This window comes from Chenopodium quinoa, unplaced genomic scaffold (assembly GCF_001683475.1).
Source record: "Chenopodium quinoa cultivar QQ74 unplaced genomic scaffold, ASM168347v1, whole genome shotgun sequence".
Classification (NCBI taxonomy): Eukaryota; Viridiplantae; Streptophyta; class Magnoliopsida; order Caryophyllales; family Amaranthaceae; genus Chenopodium; species Chenopodium quinoa.
Window position 1 is genome coordinate 1,655,373 of NW_018743050.1, and position 17,231 is coordinate 1,672,603.

The 17,231-nt window shown below is 33.6% G+C and overlaps 2 protein-coding genes across 2 annotated transcripts; one reads left to right on the forward strand and one right to left on the reverse strand.

Annotated features, from left to right (window-relative positions):
- The first annotated feature begins 966 nt into the window (after positions 1–966).
- Positions 967–3,258, forward strand: LOC110730885 (benzyl alcohol O-benzoyltransferase-like). Its single transcript, XM_021910712.1, has 2 exons — positions 967–1,521; positions 2,202–3,258. Exons 1-2 carry the CDS (start codon positions 1,069–1,071, stop codon positions 3,108–3,110), a joined length of 1,362 nt encoding a protein of 453 aa, XP_021766404.1. The 5' UTR covers positions 967–1,068; the 3' UTR covers positions 3,111–3,258.
- Positions 3,259–6,506: 3,248 nt separating this feature from the next.
- Positions 6,507–12,833, reverse strand: LOC110730886 (benzyl alcohol O-benzoyltransferase-like). Its single transcript, XM_021910713.1, has 2 exons — positions 11,973–12,833; positions 6,507–7,481 (listed from the first exon to the last, which is right to left on the reverse strand). The coding sequence occupies exons 1-2, from the start codon at positions 12,423–12,425 to the stop codon at positions 6,600–6,602; spliced, it is 1,335 nt and encodes a 444-aa protein (XP_021766405.1). The 5' UTR covers positions 12,426–12,833; the 3' UTR covers positions 6,507–6,599.
- Positions 12,834–17,231: the final 4,398 nt, after the last annotated feature.

The following is a 17,231-nucleotide window of genomic DNA, read 5'->3' on the forward strand; positions in this document are numbered from 1 at the left end:
AAAACAAATCTAAAATTTTTCACATGACTATATTCTGAAAGACTTTATATAAAATTTTTTAATTGTAATTAAATCTCTCAAAATTTCAAATGAGATTAATAATCCAAAACATATTTTTAAAGATATATTCCATCTGTTCCACAATGATATTCTTATTTGGAATCTTTGACTTTTTTTTTTTTTTTTTTAAATCTTCTAAATTTCTCTTAATCTATAAGAACGAATATAGTCATGTGAGATCTAGTTTATTCATCTTGGTGAGTAGATTATTAATATCTAACTTTTATAATTTTTGCTCATGTGAGATTAAAGAAATTTGTATCGATTTACGAAACAAGAACATCATTTTGAAACGAAAGGAGTATTTAAGGTGGTAGTCAATATTAATCATATAGGTTAGAAATATAAAATGGATTACTAGATGCCTAATCATGTTCAAAAAATAAATAAAGGTTGATTATAATCCATATGGTTAATTTGCTTTTAATACATTATACATGTATACTTCATATCATCATATGGTTCATATTTCTTTGAATAAATATTTCTTACTTACATAAATACATTGTTGGTTCAATTTTGACTATTCTTATGACATCCCACGGTTTTTTCAATATTTTTTTCTCTGGTAAATACGGATTAAATGCATGCAACTTGCAATATTACTCCGTATTATTGTTTTGGTCTTTATATGAATTGTACCTACCCAACTTTGAAGAAAAAAAATATCATCCACATACTGGCGCAGCCACGCTCATGAAAGTTCAACTCCACCAAGTTTTGTTGATTATCCAATCTTATTTGCTCAATTATTTGTATTGTTCACGTGTCCTAAAACACTAACCTACCTAATCTTGACTCCAATCATAATGAATTTACTTTACTTTTTGTTGACTTAATAAATATTAAACAGCCCACTTACTACACCTATAAATAGACGTGAATACATGCATTTATCTTACACCATCAAAGTTCATTACAACTTAGCTTGATTGTACTCTCATTCTATACTCCTAAGCTAGTAAAATAATCTTCTCATTCAAAACCCAAACAATCATTATATATATTATGGCTCTTATGGCACAAGATACGACTCCCCTAGTGTTAAACGTATCACGAGGGGAGCCAGAGCTAGTGTGCCCGGCTGAGCCTACACCACAAGAGCTAAAACCGCTCTCAGACATCGATGACCAAGAGGGTCTTCGATTTCAGATGCCGGGCATAATGTTTTACCGGGCTGATCCCTCCATGGAGGGAAAAGACCCGGTGAAGGTGGTTAAGGATGCTTTGGCTAAGGCTCTTGTGTTTTTCTACCCCTATGCTGGCCGGTTAGTAGAAGGGCCTAAGAGGAAGCTCATTGTTGATTGCAATGGTGAAGGCGTGCCCTTCATCGAGGCTGAGGCGGATGCAACGCTAGAGGATTTCGGAGATGAAATTCATCCTCCATTTCCTTTGGAGGATTTGCTTTATGACATTCCTGGCACTGATGGAATGCTTGGCACTCCCTTGCTCATTGTTCAGGTACTTATTTTTTGTTACTCCCTACCTTTGTTTCATACTATTTGTAACGATTTAATATAGGTGTGAGAGAAATTTTTAATTGTGGTAATTAATATGAAACGGATAATGTACTACTTTTTAGTACTTCACTAGATGAAGTCCGTGTGATGCACGGTTTGTTTGAATTCTTTAAAATAATATTTTTACATATATATTTATGTGCTAAAAATTGTTAAATATTTACATAAAATTCCTAATATTAAAAGATAATATTTTATATTTAATTAATTTAAACTGGATAATCTCATTCGCTAATTTTGCTTACGTGTCAGTTAATTATTTAATTCTGAAAGAAATTAATAATCTCGTATTTAATTGGCTACCACTAAAATTTATTATCCTACGTGGCGCGATGAAAAAATTAAATCCTACGTGGCTTTCTAAAAACTCGTGAAAAATCTCCCCTTTATATATATATATTTTAGATTAGGAAGTATTAAGTTATGCGGCATACATTAACAAAGGTTGATGAATGATGTATAAATTCCGTTAATTATAGTGAACACGGTAATTACTATTGATTATCTTTGGTATGTAATGTTAAGATTACGTATGTTTTCTTCAAATAAAAAAATATATACTATCTTCTAGTTTAATTCTTTGATAATATGCTAACATACGACATACTCTTTGGTGTATAGGTAACCCGTCTTAGATGTGGTGGATTCATAGTAGCCATTCGAGGAAACCATGTCATTGCCGATGGCACAGGTGTAATGCAACTAATGAACGCGGTAGGCGAGCTAGCGAGAGGCTTCACCACCCCATCCGTCCCCCCAGTTTGGGATCGCGAACGCTTAACCGCGAAAGAACCCACGAATGTCACCTTCCCTCACCCCGAGTACGACCAACACGAAGAAGTCGATCACCATCATTCCGATCATGATCAAGCAGCCAACCTTGTCCAACAATCGTTCCTCTTCGGACCAACCGAGCTTGCAGCCCTACGACGCAATGTCCCTCCACACATCAAACAATTCTCCTCTTTCAACATCCTCAGTGCCTCCCTATGGCGTTGTCGTACCATTGCACTTGGACTAGACCCCGAGGAAGAGGTCCGTCTACTGTTCGCTGTCAATGCAAGGAACAAGTTTAACCCGCCCTTAGCGAAAGGATACTACGGAAATGCGTGTGCATTTCCAGCAGTTTGCGCTAGGGCAGGCGATATATGCAACAATGACATGGCATATATATTGGACCTCATTAGGTCTACCAAAAAAGAAGTGAATGAGGAATATATGAGATCTATTATGAACCTTATGGTAACAAATGATAGGCCTGAATTTTCTGTACGTCAAACATACGTGGTGTCCGACCTTAGGCATTTAGGGTTTGCAGACGTGGATTTTGGGTGGGGAAAACCCGTTTACGGAGGGCCGGCTAGTAACGGGTCAGTACCGGATGCAAGCTTCTTTATTACCTTTAAGAACAAGAAAGGTGATAATATGATTATGGTGCCCATTTCCTTGCCTCCTACGGCAATGGATGTTTTTATTAAGGAGCTACGAGGTATGATTGACATTTACCCCTCAACATTCAACCATTTTTAGAATTTAGGCATTAGAGTGTTATGCAAATTTATTTAAATTCTTTTAATGATTTATTGTAATTGAATTGGAATAACTGTATTGTAATACACAAAGTATAATTGAAAGAAATCCTCGAAAGTTCTGGGATTCTACTCTTTTTGTTTCTCTACTTTATGCTTGAATTATACAGTGAAAGCTTAGAGTCTAATTTTATTTTTATAAAAAAAAAATTAAAAAAAATTGAAAAAGGCTATTACTCATCTGTTTCATTTTGTTAGTCTCATATACTATTTTAGACATATACCCATATGGAATATATTTCTTCTTTAATTATATTTTCATAATTCATGAATAATTAATCTATCTAATTGGGTATTTAAATACTCAAATAATTCTGACTGATTAATATATGTGCTAGTGGATTGTTGATATGGCAAATTTTTCCAAATCAAGATTAATTATTGGATTTGCTTGATTACAGCCAAATCCCATAAATAAAACAGTAAAACACAAAATATTAATTTCAAAGCTGCAATCAAATGTCAGATTATTAAGATTTCTCCTTTTTTTTAGTGATTGATTTTAAAGGGGACCAAAAAGTAAAACAGATGGAGTATTATAAAATAATTGTAGGCCAATTTCTATTCATCTTATCTTTGCTGAATTAAAATTATTTTGACTAAACTAAAATTATGTTTACTAATTAAAACTTATTAAAAATGATTCTCTATCATATTTATTATTTTAAGTTAATAATTTTTATGGATTTTATTTTTTTTACTGAAATTGAATTTAAATTTTGTTTGACTACAATTATATTTATCAAACTGAAATTATTTTTACTAAACTGAATTTATTTTAACTAAAATGAAATTATTTTTATTACATATTATTATTTTCAGGTGACGAAGAAAACAAGACCTTAATTAGTTTTTCATCCTTAGGTGCACTATTTGCACTTTAAATACAAGTATGTTTTTTAAATTTATATACACTTCCTCTTTTTCATACTTGTTATCTTCTCACTTAAAAAATCTTTTTGTGAGACAAAATTTGTCAAAGTCAAAAAATCAATATGAAACAAAGAGAGTATTAAAAATGAGTATTAAAAATGTTATATTGAGTTGTACTTACTAAAAGTTAATTATCTATGCTACATTAAAATAATATTACTAAAATAATGTTATTTTTTTTAACTTAAAATTTAATTTTTTTTAATAATTAAAATCTATTTTTATTGACTTGCTATTATATTTTCATGTTTTCAAATTATTTATTTTACTAGGGGAGTCTACACGCGTGTTGCGCGCGGTACACCTAACCATCGTGGGAAAGCTATGCATTTGAACCTTGGGAAACGGTCCATGCATTCCTTACCTGACTGTTGGTATCTCACACCTCCATTCCCATGTCATCTATTACAACCACACTAAGGCCAACACTAATATCCTTATATTTTTATAAAGTGTAGCATCAACATCAATCTTTAACATACCTAACTCTGTAGAATGCTCAAAATCTCATAGAGAGATGAGAGAGGAAATCTTAATAAGTAATCGTGGATGAAAATTTTAACTGAAGTTATTGATTACGAATTATAGTTTAATTTTTAGAGGAGAATTGAATTGGAAGCTAGTAGGCTACGTACTAAAGTCTAAAGAAGGGAAAAGACTGAGGCATTGAATTTGAAGGGAAGAATTATGGATATTGTAAATTTAAGGTTGAATTAAACATCAATTTAGAAATTAATAGTTGTAAAGAGAGCGGAAGAATCACCTCAATGAGATAGAAGATGAACTATGCAAAAGTCTATAACAATAATTTTTTATTTGGAAAAATTAAAAATAATAATCTCAATTTTGATGAATTTTGTTAGAATAATTCCAACTTTGAATTATTCTGGAATAATCCGAACTTTATGAGTTTGTCTTTTTCTTCAATCCCAAAAACTGGTGACCGGTTGAATGGGTTAAATTTTTTTTTTTTTTAAAAAGTGACACGTTTCATAAGTGAATTGGCTAAAACAATATATAAAAAAAAAAACCCAAAATCCCAGCCACCAGCCAACCCCAAAAACCACCAGCCTAATCCCAAAAACAACCAATCAAACCCTGGCCTAAACAGCGACGCTAATTCCCCTCCCTAGCGCCGATTTCCCCTGCCCCCTCCCCCTGCGTCGATTTTCCTCTCCCCACTTGCCGGTTCATCTTTTCCCCCAATCTCCTCCACTCGAAAATCGCCACATAAAACCATATCTCAGCTCCCACTCCCGAAAACCCCAAAATCTCCTCCCCACCGTCAAAAACCCTAATTACTTAGGGTTTTGAGGTGGTGGGAGGAGCAATTTGGGGTTTTTGGCAGTGGGGAGGGGTTTCATTGGTGGATTTGAAGTTTCATGGTGGTGGTTTCGGGGTTGTGGTTTTGTGGGGAATGGGGGGTGTTTCGGGGAAGGAGGAAGGCGGCGACACAGCGGAGGTTGTTTCGCGCGTCTCTCGCCGAGAAAGAGGCGGAAGGTTTGGTGGTAAGAATGGTCTGGTGGGGGGAGGGGAGGCTAACTAGAGGTTTGGTGATTTTTTGTTTTTTTTTAAAAAAAAAAAATAATACCTCCTTCGTTTCATAATGATGTTCCCGTTTCGTAAATCAATGCAATTTTTTACGCATCTTTGACCGCAAATATCTTTAATCTCACAGTAGCAATTATAAAAATTAGATATTAATAATCTATTCGCCAAGACGGATCAAACTAGATCCCACATGACTATATTTGCTCTTATAGATTAAGAGAAATTTAGAAGATTATCTCTTTTATAAAAAAATTCAAGGATTCCAAACAAAAACATCATTGTGGAATAGATGGAGCAATTTTTTTGGACCAATTAGGGCTTGACACGTGTCAAATGACCTGATATAGTAGGTCATTGTCTTTTGTAGAACGGTTAGGGATTGAAGAAAAAGAAGAACCCCCAATGTTCGGATTATTCCAGAATAATCTAAAGTTGGGATTATTCTAGTAAAATTCATTAAAATTGAGATTATTATTTCTAATTTGTTCTATTTAATTTGTGTAATAATATACAATTACTACGTACGTAGCTTTATAAATTTTTAATTATAATTTTTTTAATTGTTGACTAATTAATTACTTACCTTTGTTTGATGTTGAATTAAAAAGATAATAGTGCGCACGTGGCACATTAGGTTGGAATAATAAACATGTGGCACATTGGATTGAAATAATAAACACTTGGCACATTGAATTGTAAAAGAGAACATAGGAAGGAGACATGTGTGTATCATGGTTTGAGTTTTTAAATACCAAGTATAGATTTTTATTTCTTTCAACCATATTGTTTGAGTTATTTAAAATTTTTAATACAATTACAAGAAATCTTTACAAGGATGTAAATAAATTTGGTCAACAATTGAAAAATTAAGAACCAAAATACTTGAAAGCACCTTGCAAATTTGCAATACTTAAATTCTAAAAATGGTTGAATGTTGAGGGGTAGATCAAAAGTCAATCATAGCTCGTAGTTCCTTAACAAAAACATCCATTATCGTAGGGGGCAAGGAAATGGGCACCATAATCATAGCCTCTCCTTTCTTGTTCTTAAAGGTAATAAAGAAGCTTGCATCTGGTACTGACCCGTTACTAGCTGGCCCTCCGTAAATGGGTTTTCCCCAACCAAAATCCACATCTGCAAACCCTAAATGTCTTAGGTCGGACACCACGTATGTTTGACGTACCGTAAATGCTGGCCTATCATTTTTTATCATAAGGTTCATAATTGACCTCATGTATTCCTCATTCACTTCTTTTTTGGTAGACCTAATGAGGTCCAATATATATTCTACGCTATTGTGACATATATCACTTGCCCTAGCGCAAACTGCCGGAAATGCACACGCATTTTCGTAGTATCCCTTCGCTAAGGGCGGGTTAAACTTGTTCCTTGCATTAACAGCGAACAGTAGACGGACCTCTTCCTCGGGGGCTAGACCAAGTGCTATGGTACGACACCGCCAAAGGGAGGCGCTAAGGATGTCGAAAGTGGAGAATTGTTCAATATAAGGAGGGACATGGCAGCGTAGGGCAGCAAGCTCGGATGGTCCAAAGAGGAAGGATTGTTGGACAAGGTTGGCTTGATCATTATCGGAGTGATGTTGATCGACTTCTTCGTGTTGGTCATACTCGGGGTGAGAAAAGGTGACATTTGTGGATTCTTTCGTGGTTAAGCGTTCACGATCCCAAACTGGGGGGATGGATAGGGTGGTGAAGCCTCTCCCTAGTTCGCCTACCGCGTTCATTAGTTGCATTACACCTGTGCCATCGGCGATAACATGGTTTCCTCGAATGGCCACTATGAATCCACCACATCTAAGACGGGTTACCTGTATATGATAATTCATAAAATAAAAAGGAAATTTTGACAATTACCACCTTCTATTTAGTCCATTTTAGCAATTACCACCTTCTATTTTTTTTTTTTTAAATTACCACCTTCTATTTTCAAAAACATCAAAAGTTACCACCTTCTTGCCTCCCAACTACCACATGACGCCATTTTTGGCTCATTCTTTCCCTTTCCTCGCTATTTCCCTCACATTTCTCATTCCTAACTCGATTCTCATCCCCCTTTCACTTTTTTTCCCCAAACAATCAAAAACACTTCAATTCACTCCTCCAAATCAAAATTGACGAACAATTATTGGTGGTTTGGGGGAAAAAGTGAAAGGGGAGATGAGAATCCAAATAAGAATGAGAAATGTGAGGGAAATAGGGAGGGAAGGAAAAGAATGGGCCCAAAATGACGTCATGTGGTAGTTGGGGGGCAAGAAGGTGATAACTTTTGATGTTTTTGATAGTAGAAGGTGGTAATTTTCAAAAAAAAAAAACAAGGTGGTAATTGCTAAAATGGACATAATAGAAGGTGGTAATTGTCAAAATTTCCAAATAAAAATTAGTGATTTCTCTTCAAATCTAACTAGGTTAAGTCCCATGTTATGCACGGTTATAATTAAACTTTACAACAAAATTTATAAAGAATGGTTTTCAATTATTTTTTATTTTTATTTTTGAGGGGAATAAAGAATGGTTGCTAATTTAACAATTTATCAAAAAAAGAATATTTGTGACAAAATAACTTGAATTTTAATTTATACCAAATGCGTAAAGGTTATTGTTTTGAATTTTATAAAAAATAATTTATTAATAGAAATTAAGAAACTATTGGGTTTTATATAAGAAAACGAAAATATAAGCTTAGGTTAGTACCCGTATATGTCTTCAAAAAACAGGAAAAAAAATAAAAAGTTAGTACCCGTATACGAACTCATATACATTTGTCCTTATATTTTTGTTGACACACTTTGACCGGCATTAAATGAATATTTAGTTGATTTATATTACTTTAGGATAATTAGTATTCCATAATCAACTTTTTTTAAATGTATTTATAGTGAGTAGTAGTGGTTTTTATTTTAATTTTAATAATCACATTGCATAACGATTAATGTCAAATGATTAATGTTGGAGCTTGGAGGAAAAAATTGATACTCCTTAATATTTAATACCTTATTTTTAATCTATGTTTGTATACTTGTAACTAAAAGATTAATAGTATATAGAATATATGTTAAAAAAAATATTAATTGAGTATGAATGGATTAGATATGTTGTCAAAATAGAAATAAGTATTATTGTAGCTTATAAAATGGAAGTCATTAAAATTTGGTAAAAAAAAAAAAAAGGAAAGTGCAAAAAGGAGGGAAAATTATTAATGACATCGTGACAAATGTCATCTTAGGTTCGCTTTTAGTATAGGTTAATTGATGATATCTTGAATAGTCAAAGTAGTTTTGATATCAACCCAACAACGTATTCTTATGGTATTTGCGGACAGTTTTTATTTGACTATAATAAAATTGGCCATTGTATGTAAGTGAATCTTAACCCTCTAATTGATAAAGTTCATCAAATCCATCAATTTAGCTAACTTTAAAATACACCTTATAAAAAAAATACAAGATTTTTTGTCAAAAACTACCTAATATAACCCAAATTTTGTGAAAAACTACCTGTTAAAAAGAATGTTGTAGTTAAGAAACTACCTAATTGAAGGTCAGAGGTTGTAAGAAACTACCCATTTAAAGGTAAAATGTTGTAAAATACTACCTCTACCGGATTTCCACGGTTGACCCACCTCAAAACACCCAAAAAACCACCACTTTCATCTCCAAAACCAACACAATTAATTGCTTGAAATTGCCTCCACCATGCCGAATTCACCCTCCAACCGCCGAAACCACCACCTCTAACCCCAAAATCCAAAATCCAACATCCTGAATCACGAAACTACCCTCACCAATTCAGAATATCCTCCCACCATCTCAAAAATAACCTTGCCACCTTGAAAATCAACCCCCCACAGTGGTTTTTGAGGGTGTTTTGAGGTGGTCAACGCCATAAAATTAGGTCAATGGTAAAAATTTGATTAAAGGTAGTATCCTACAATTTTTTTACCTTTTATTACTTAGTTTCTTACAACATTTTTTATTCGGTAGTTTCTTACAAAATTTAGGTTTGATTAGATAGCTTCTGACAAAAAAACCCAAAAATAAATATTATTAAATGAGATTAAAAAAAATCAACCTTTTTAATACACTAGAGAATTTGATACAAAACCTATGGACCTTGTAATGTACAATGCCATGAACTACCAGGTTTATTGTTAATAAACTATAATCAAATGTTGGTATTTAATGAGATGGGAGAATCCTTTGAACTTAGAAATTGCAAGTATATGCGCTAATGGTAATTAGTTTAGTCTAATCTTTTGTTTAGAAACTGAAATATTTTTTTTTTAGGAAATTTTGACAATTATTACCTACTATTCTTTCCATTTTAGCAATTACCGTATGCTATTATTTTTTTTTGAAAATTATCACCTACTCTTTTATAAAACATCAAAAATTCTCACCTAGTTTCCTCCCAACCATCTTATGACATCATGTGGGCCTCATTTTTTTTACCTTCCTTCTTCTTTTCCCTCCCTTTTCTCATTTCTCACTCGATTTTCATCTCCTTTAACTCATTTTTTCACTCAAAAAATAACCACCTAGTTGGGCCCCAATTTATTTTTTCGCTCAAAAAATGTGTCAAGGGAGATAAAAATCGAGTGAGAAATGAGAAAAGGGAGGTAAAAGAAGAGGGAAGGTAAAAAGTGGGGTCCACATGACGTCATAAGGTAGTGGATTATTTTACAGTAGTCGTTTGAAAAATTACTACCATATTATTTTAATAGTATATAATCTAATTGGTTTAAATTTTTCACCTTATATCTACTATGCATACATATTTATTGAAAATTTTAATCTAATATAATAATAATTTTTTTCAAGAAACTATAAAATAAGAATAAAAATTACATAAATGTTGCTAAAAATTTGATAAATCCAAAAAATGTTGATAATACTATTTTATACCTAAAATTAAGTAAAATAATTAATTATCTGGAAAAAAATATATCAATTATAAACTTTATAATCATGAAAACATTATGGTAGTCATATTTCAAATGACTACTGTAAAATTTTCATAAGGTAGTTGGGAGGCAAATAGGTGGGAATTTTTTATGTTTTATAAAAGAGTAGGTGGTAATTTTTTTTAAAAGAAAATAATAGCATGTGGTAATTGCTAAATTGGAAAGAATAATAGGTGGTAATTATCAAATTTTCTTTTTTTTTTATTAAAAATTAAATTGAATAGGATACATGTACAAGATTGATCATATCATTAAAAATAGGAAAATTTATCTGAGACAACCATTTAAAAGACATTTTTTGTCTAGGACAACCTTTGAAAAGTTTTTTGGCAAAGTCAGACCCGTTAAATTTTTTTTTGTTAAAGACGACCAACCCCCACTTTCAGGCCATTGACCACCAGAATCCGGCATTGACTTGCACACGGATACCCCTATCGAACCTCCTTATATTTTTTTTTATTTTTTTTTTTGCAAATCAATATTTTTTTTTGCAAAACCATACCTTTATGCCGGAAAATGGGGTTAGACACTTTTTTCGAAGTTAACTACCCTAATCCACCCACAAAACCATCTCCCTCCCTAGCCCATCCACAAAAAATCACCCTTTCACAACATCACCACGTACCCCTTTAACGATGTTGACCACCCTAAACCCTCCTCTATAGCCCTAGCTACCTACCCTTTTCCCGTCCATTGTCAGCGCCGACACCACTAGATGCGCTCCCCAAACCCTAAATTAACACTCGCACCACCCTAAACCCAGATTTCGCGGGGTGGTGGAAAGAAGAGAGTTCGATTTCGTTGGTGGAGATGAGGAGGGGAGGCGGTTTCGTGGTTGGAACTAAGGGGATGATTTTGTGAATAAGGCTAGTGGGGAGGGGCGGTTTCATGGGTGGGTTTGGGATAGTCAATGCTGGAAAATGGGGTTCCGGCATAAAGGTATTATTTTGCAAAAAAAAAAATAATTAAAGTATGTTTGACTCCACTTTCCGGCATAAAGGTATAGTTTTGAAAAAAAATTATTAAAGGTGTGCAAAATTTCTTTTTTTAAATATAAATATATTTACTATATGTAGGGCGGTTTGTGTAAAAGCTGTCACATCAAATGACATGAGCCACAAAGCCCACATTGATTAAGAGTAGTACTTGGATGAGTGACCTCCTTAAAAGGCCTTATGTTGGTTCATGACTTCATGTAGCTAAGTTCAAGCAAGTTTTTTATTTTTTTTTATTTTTTTTTTATTTTTATTATTATTTTTTGTTTACGTACGAAAATGAAAATATGGGCATGCATAACTTAATTAATGAAGTACTGAATATATTAACCGAAAACAAGTACCTGTGCAATGAGCAAGGGAGTGCCAAGGATTCCATTTGTACCAGGAATGTCATAAAGCAAATCTTCCAAAGGAAATGGAGGATGAATTTCATCTCCGAAATCCTCTAGCGTTGCATCTGCCTCAGCCTCGATAAAGGGCACGCCTTCACCATTGCAATCGACAATGAGCTTCCTCTTAGGCCCTTCTACTAGCCGTCCAGCATAGGGGTAGAAAAACACAAGAGCCTTAGCCAGAGCATCCTTGATTACTTTCACCGGGTCTTTCCCCTCCATGGAAGGGTCAAACCGGTAAAACATTATGCCTGGCATTTGAAACCGAAGACCCTCTTGGTCATCGATATCTGAGAGTGGTTTTAGCTCTTGTGGTGTTGGCTCAGCCGGGCACACTAGCTCTCGCTCCCCTCGTGCAACGTTTAACACTAGGGGAGTCGTGTCTTGTGCCATAAGAGCCATAATAAATGGTTGTGTAGTGTATGAAGATTATTTAGCTAGCTGTATAAAATAAGAGTACAAACTAAGTTATTACGGAGTATGAATTTTGATGGTGTTAGATAAATGCATGGGTTCACGTCTATTTATAGATGTAGGAAGTGCATTGTTTAATATTTCCTCTGTTTTTTTTTTTTTTGGGTTTTTCTAAGCTATGCCCCTAAGGTAGTCGAGTTTCTAAGGTGTACTCATGCTTTTTCAAATTTCTTAGTTGTGCCCCTCAACTCACTACCATTAATGAATGGTACCCTCCTTGGGACTTCCACGTCACCTAAAGTTAACTATAAATTTAATAAAAAGATGATAAAATGTAAGAAAATGATACGAGAAAGAAATATTAACCACAACAACCCTATTAATGAAAACTAAAGCCACGAAATCACCACTCAATTACCTTTTAAATAACTAATAAGGGTACATTTTCACGCATGTCGATGCATGTTTTCAATCGTTAATTTGTTTAATTACCAATATGTATTAATTATAAACATTAGATATTAAAAATGTATAAGTCGAGACGCATCAAATAAGATCTCACATGACTATATTTTTATTTAAGTATAAATCATTCAACTTAATTAAAGTGAAACACGTAAGTGTAAAAACACATAAATAGTGTAAAAGTCAAACTGTTACAACTTTTAAAAATAAAAAAAAAAATAAAAAATAAAAACTGAGGAAGTATATATATTTTTTTTTTGGTGTTTAGTGAGCCAAGCAGGGGTGAGATTCAATCCCAAGATCTCTTGGAACCGGAAGGAAAGCTCTAACCACTTGACTTATCCCTCACTCTCTGAGGAAGTATATATTACATCAACGAAAGTAAAGTAATTGGCTTAATTACATTTGGATTAGTTTTAAGATTAGGTTAGTGTTTTAGGCCACGTGAACGCTGAACAATACTAGCTATCTATTTTGTTAGTAGATAATTAACAAAGATGGGTGGAATTGAGCTTTCATGTGCGTGGCTGCGGGAATATGCGGTGATGTATATCATCAAAGTTGTGTGGGTGCAATTCATATAAAAAGACCAACAAAAATTAATAATATTGCAAGTTGCTTGCATACAATTTATCCGTATTAACCAGAGAAAAAAAAAATTAAAAACTATGGGAATGTCAAAAGAAAAGTCAAGTTGAACCAACAAATGTAAATTAGAAAATCTTAATTTAAAGCAATATATGTACCATATGGGTGTAATCAATTTTTATTTTATTTTTTTATTTTTTTGACAAAACAATTTTTATTTTATTTTGAATAGGATTAGAGAGTTGTAATCTATTTTATATCTCTAACCTATATGAATCATATGATAAAGACTCACCACCATATCTTGACAATTTTTTAATTCTTGGAAATTTTGTCAAATATAAACGATCAATTAGCTCTAAATGAGTCAACCTTTTAATTAACTTAAAACAAGTTAACCTTTATAAGGTATTTTCTTTAAATGAGGTTTTACATTTTTTCTTTATGAAAACAGTTTTTACATGTTAAAAACCCGTTAAATAAGGTAATATGACACGCGTCATAATTTTATTAGTCTAGCATATAAAATTCTAATTTAAACTTTTTAAACTTAATTTTAGAAAAAAATAAAAATAAATAACACCTTCTCTCTCCTCCCCTTCACCGCCCCTTTCTCTCTCCTCCTTAATTAAACCATCATTAACAACACCTCATTCCCATCACCCCTTCCACCTTCAATACACCCAAAACACCTCCGATCTAACCTACACCTGCATAGACGCATAGCTAATCCTAACAACCCATGCGCTTCCTCCTCCTCTTTATACCCCTACTTCCTTACTCAAGGGTGGCTGCGGTGGCGCCTTTGCTGGAAGGAGGGAAAAGATGCGAGCTGAGGTGGAAGCTAAGAAAGTAAGAGTGGTGGAGGGAAAATGGTGAAGGGGGAAAGTGTTGCAGTGGAGGTGCACTGCTGGTGAAATATGGCGGCAACCGGGGTAGTAGGGATATTTCTACAGTGTCATTTTTCAATAAATGACACCACAACATAATGATGTGTCAAGTTATAATTGGCTGATTTTTAATTTATTTTTAAAAGGCTAAATGTATTATACATGTATATATGCTTGTAAATACATGTATTTATATAAAGAATACATTAATGGCCAATTAAATACATGTATATATGCTTGTAAATACATGTATTTTAAATAATCATTTCCAAAACTTAAATTATAATTAAAATTATGAAAATCAAACTTTGAAAAAAAAACTGCAAATCAAATACTCCCGTATTCAGTGTTCTTCAATTGACAATGGTGTTCATCACGTTAATGGCCAATTTTTTTTATGATATCTCTCCTGGGCAATTAGGTGCAGCGATTAGATTGCAAATTCCGGCGAATCTTCCGGCGCACGTAGATCAAGCGAAGGTTCAAGGCGACGGCTCTAGGTTCCGACGAATTTTCAAGCGGTTTTAGGCGTATTTTGGGTGCATTTTTGGTGCTTTTATATGGGTCTTTCTGAGTGGGTTTCTTGATTGGTTTTGGGGTGGGTTTCTGGTACCGTTTTGGTCAATTTTAGGAAGGTTTCAGACGAATTTCTCAGGAATGATATGGTTAGTTTTCTGGCGGTTTTCAGGCAATTTTTCCGACAGTCATTCTTCATCTTCGGCAACATATCCATGATCCTATTTTTAATTATAAGTATATTTTCGAAACTTTATCAATATTATAAAATAGATTTTCATAATTTATGAAATGATTGATGAACGATGATGAATGATGGATGATGAACAATGAACGATGATGCATGAACGATATGATGAACGATGATAAACGATGAACGATGATGAACAATTTTGACTTAGATGGGAATTTAATTTTATGATTTCTAATTATAATTATAAATTCGAAAATTAATTTTAATTATAAAACTAGATTTTCATAATTTATAATTATATATTTCTAACAAAAATACATGTATGAAAAAGTACAAAAAAAAATACAATTTTAATACATTTTGGACATTAAAAATAATTCAAAATGAAAAAAATACAAAATACAAACCAATCAAATTTTGCCACATTGGCAAGTTGTGGTGTCATTTTTAAAGAATGACATTGTAGAATCTTTAGGGGTGGTAGTGGATAGGTAGATGACGACAATAGAAGGTGAAGTATTCTTTTTGGAAAAAAATAAATTAAATTTACTTGTTGGACAGGTTGTAGGTCGTCATTTGGCCTAATTAAAAATGATGTCTTATAAAGACCAACTCATTCTTAAATAATCAATAGATTGACTTATTTTAAGATAACCGTGCAAAGATTGGCTTATTTTTGATAAATTTTCCTTTATTTTTTAAATAGAAAAAATTAGTTTTATTAATCTCAAATTTGAACCATTTACTATGAATAATGGTGGCTTCGAGCTTCATCCTGTTTTTAGGTTGACGAGTGAAGACTCCCAGAGATCTTCCTTCCTTAGCTAGAAACAATACAATATTGACTTTCTTTCCTTAAGCTTCGCATATAAGACATAGTGCCCGAGCCTTTATTAAGACGGGCGCCCGTTCCCACCGCGCTCACGGCCCGGATGGCCTGCCAGCGGTAGTGGGAATTATCCCGTTCCCTGGTCAAAGACTTAGGCAGCCAGAACGACAGGCCTTTGACTTTCTTACTTCAGACAACAAGCGAGCGTACCTTTGTTCTCTTCTTCTCCACCAAGCACGATTTTAAGGAGCTTTGCCAACTTCTTGGGTTGCGGGCGGAAAAAGCGGACGTGGGGACTCGGGTCGGAGCGCAGCGTAACTAAAAGAGCGTTGAAAGTACGTCAAAACCTCAATTGCACAGGTAAGAAAAATACAAGAACCGGGCGTAAAACCTAGCTCAAAGCACCAAAGCCCCAAAAGGGCCTCGGAGAGCTCTACCGCCCACCTGAGCAGCCTACCCGGCGTGTCCAACTTCTCCCTGTCGATAACTTCGTACCAAGGTTGAGGGGCATTTTCTTTCAACAAGACATATGACCAATCAATGACGACCCTTGCTCGATATCCCACACTAAATAACTCCCCCCTTCCCCACCCGATAAAACACCACCCGAATCGAAATTAAAAACATAGTACAATATAAGACTGGTGGAGAGATTGAGAGATAAACAAGTGGGATTTATTTAATTTGTTAGGTGTGGTCTGTAGTGGTTTAGCAAATTTTATTTATTTTTTGGATCAATCAAGGCTTGCACGTGTCAAGTATTCTGTTATAATTCTTATAATAGATTGTTGTCTTTTGTTCACCGATCATGACCTGATAGAAGAAAACACCCTCAAAGTTGGGATTATTAGTATATAATCGATAGTTGAGATTAATAAAAGTAATTGGGTTCAGAGTTGGAAAGACTTGCGTGGACCTGGTCCACAATAATGTTATTGTGGACCCGAGATTTATACACACGCAACTGACATTATACTGAACATAGTGACCCTTAGTTTTTACATATAGTAACCTTATTTTTAACATAGTAACCTTTATTAAAACTAGTATAACGTTTAATGTTATTGTGAACTTAAAGTTCAACGTTATGACCCTAATTTTAATAGTGACCTTTATTAGTCATATTAACCAGTATATAAAATATTTCATTAAAATAATTAACCTCTTATAGCCTATATATTACCAAAATGGCTTTTATTTCAACGTAGAGACCTTTTTCTGTTATAGTGACCCTTTTTTTTTTACTAATAAAACAACCATAATTTTCCTAATGTTAGTGGTCCACAATAAATTAGTGTAAACCAGGTCCATTT

Coding starts and splice junctions, on each gene's coding strand:
- LOC110730885 (XM_021910712.1), top strand. CDS start 1,069: ATGGCTCTTATGGCACAAGATACGACTCCCCTAGTGTTAAACGTATCA. Junction 1,522..2,201: donor CTCCCTTGCTCATTGTTCAG/GTACTTATTTTT, acceptor TTTGGTGTATAG/GTAACCCGTCTTAGATGTGG.
- LOC110730886 (XM_021910713.1), bottom strand. CDS start 12,425: ATGGCTCTTATGGCACAAGACACGACTCCCCTAGTGTTAAACGTTGCA. Junction 7,482..11,972: donor CTCCCTTGCTCATTGCACAG/GTACTTGTTTTC, acceptor TATCATATACAG/GTAACCCGTCTTAGATGTGG.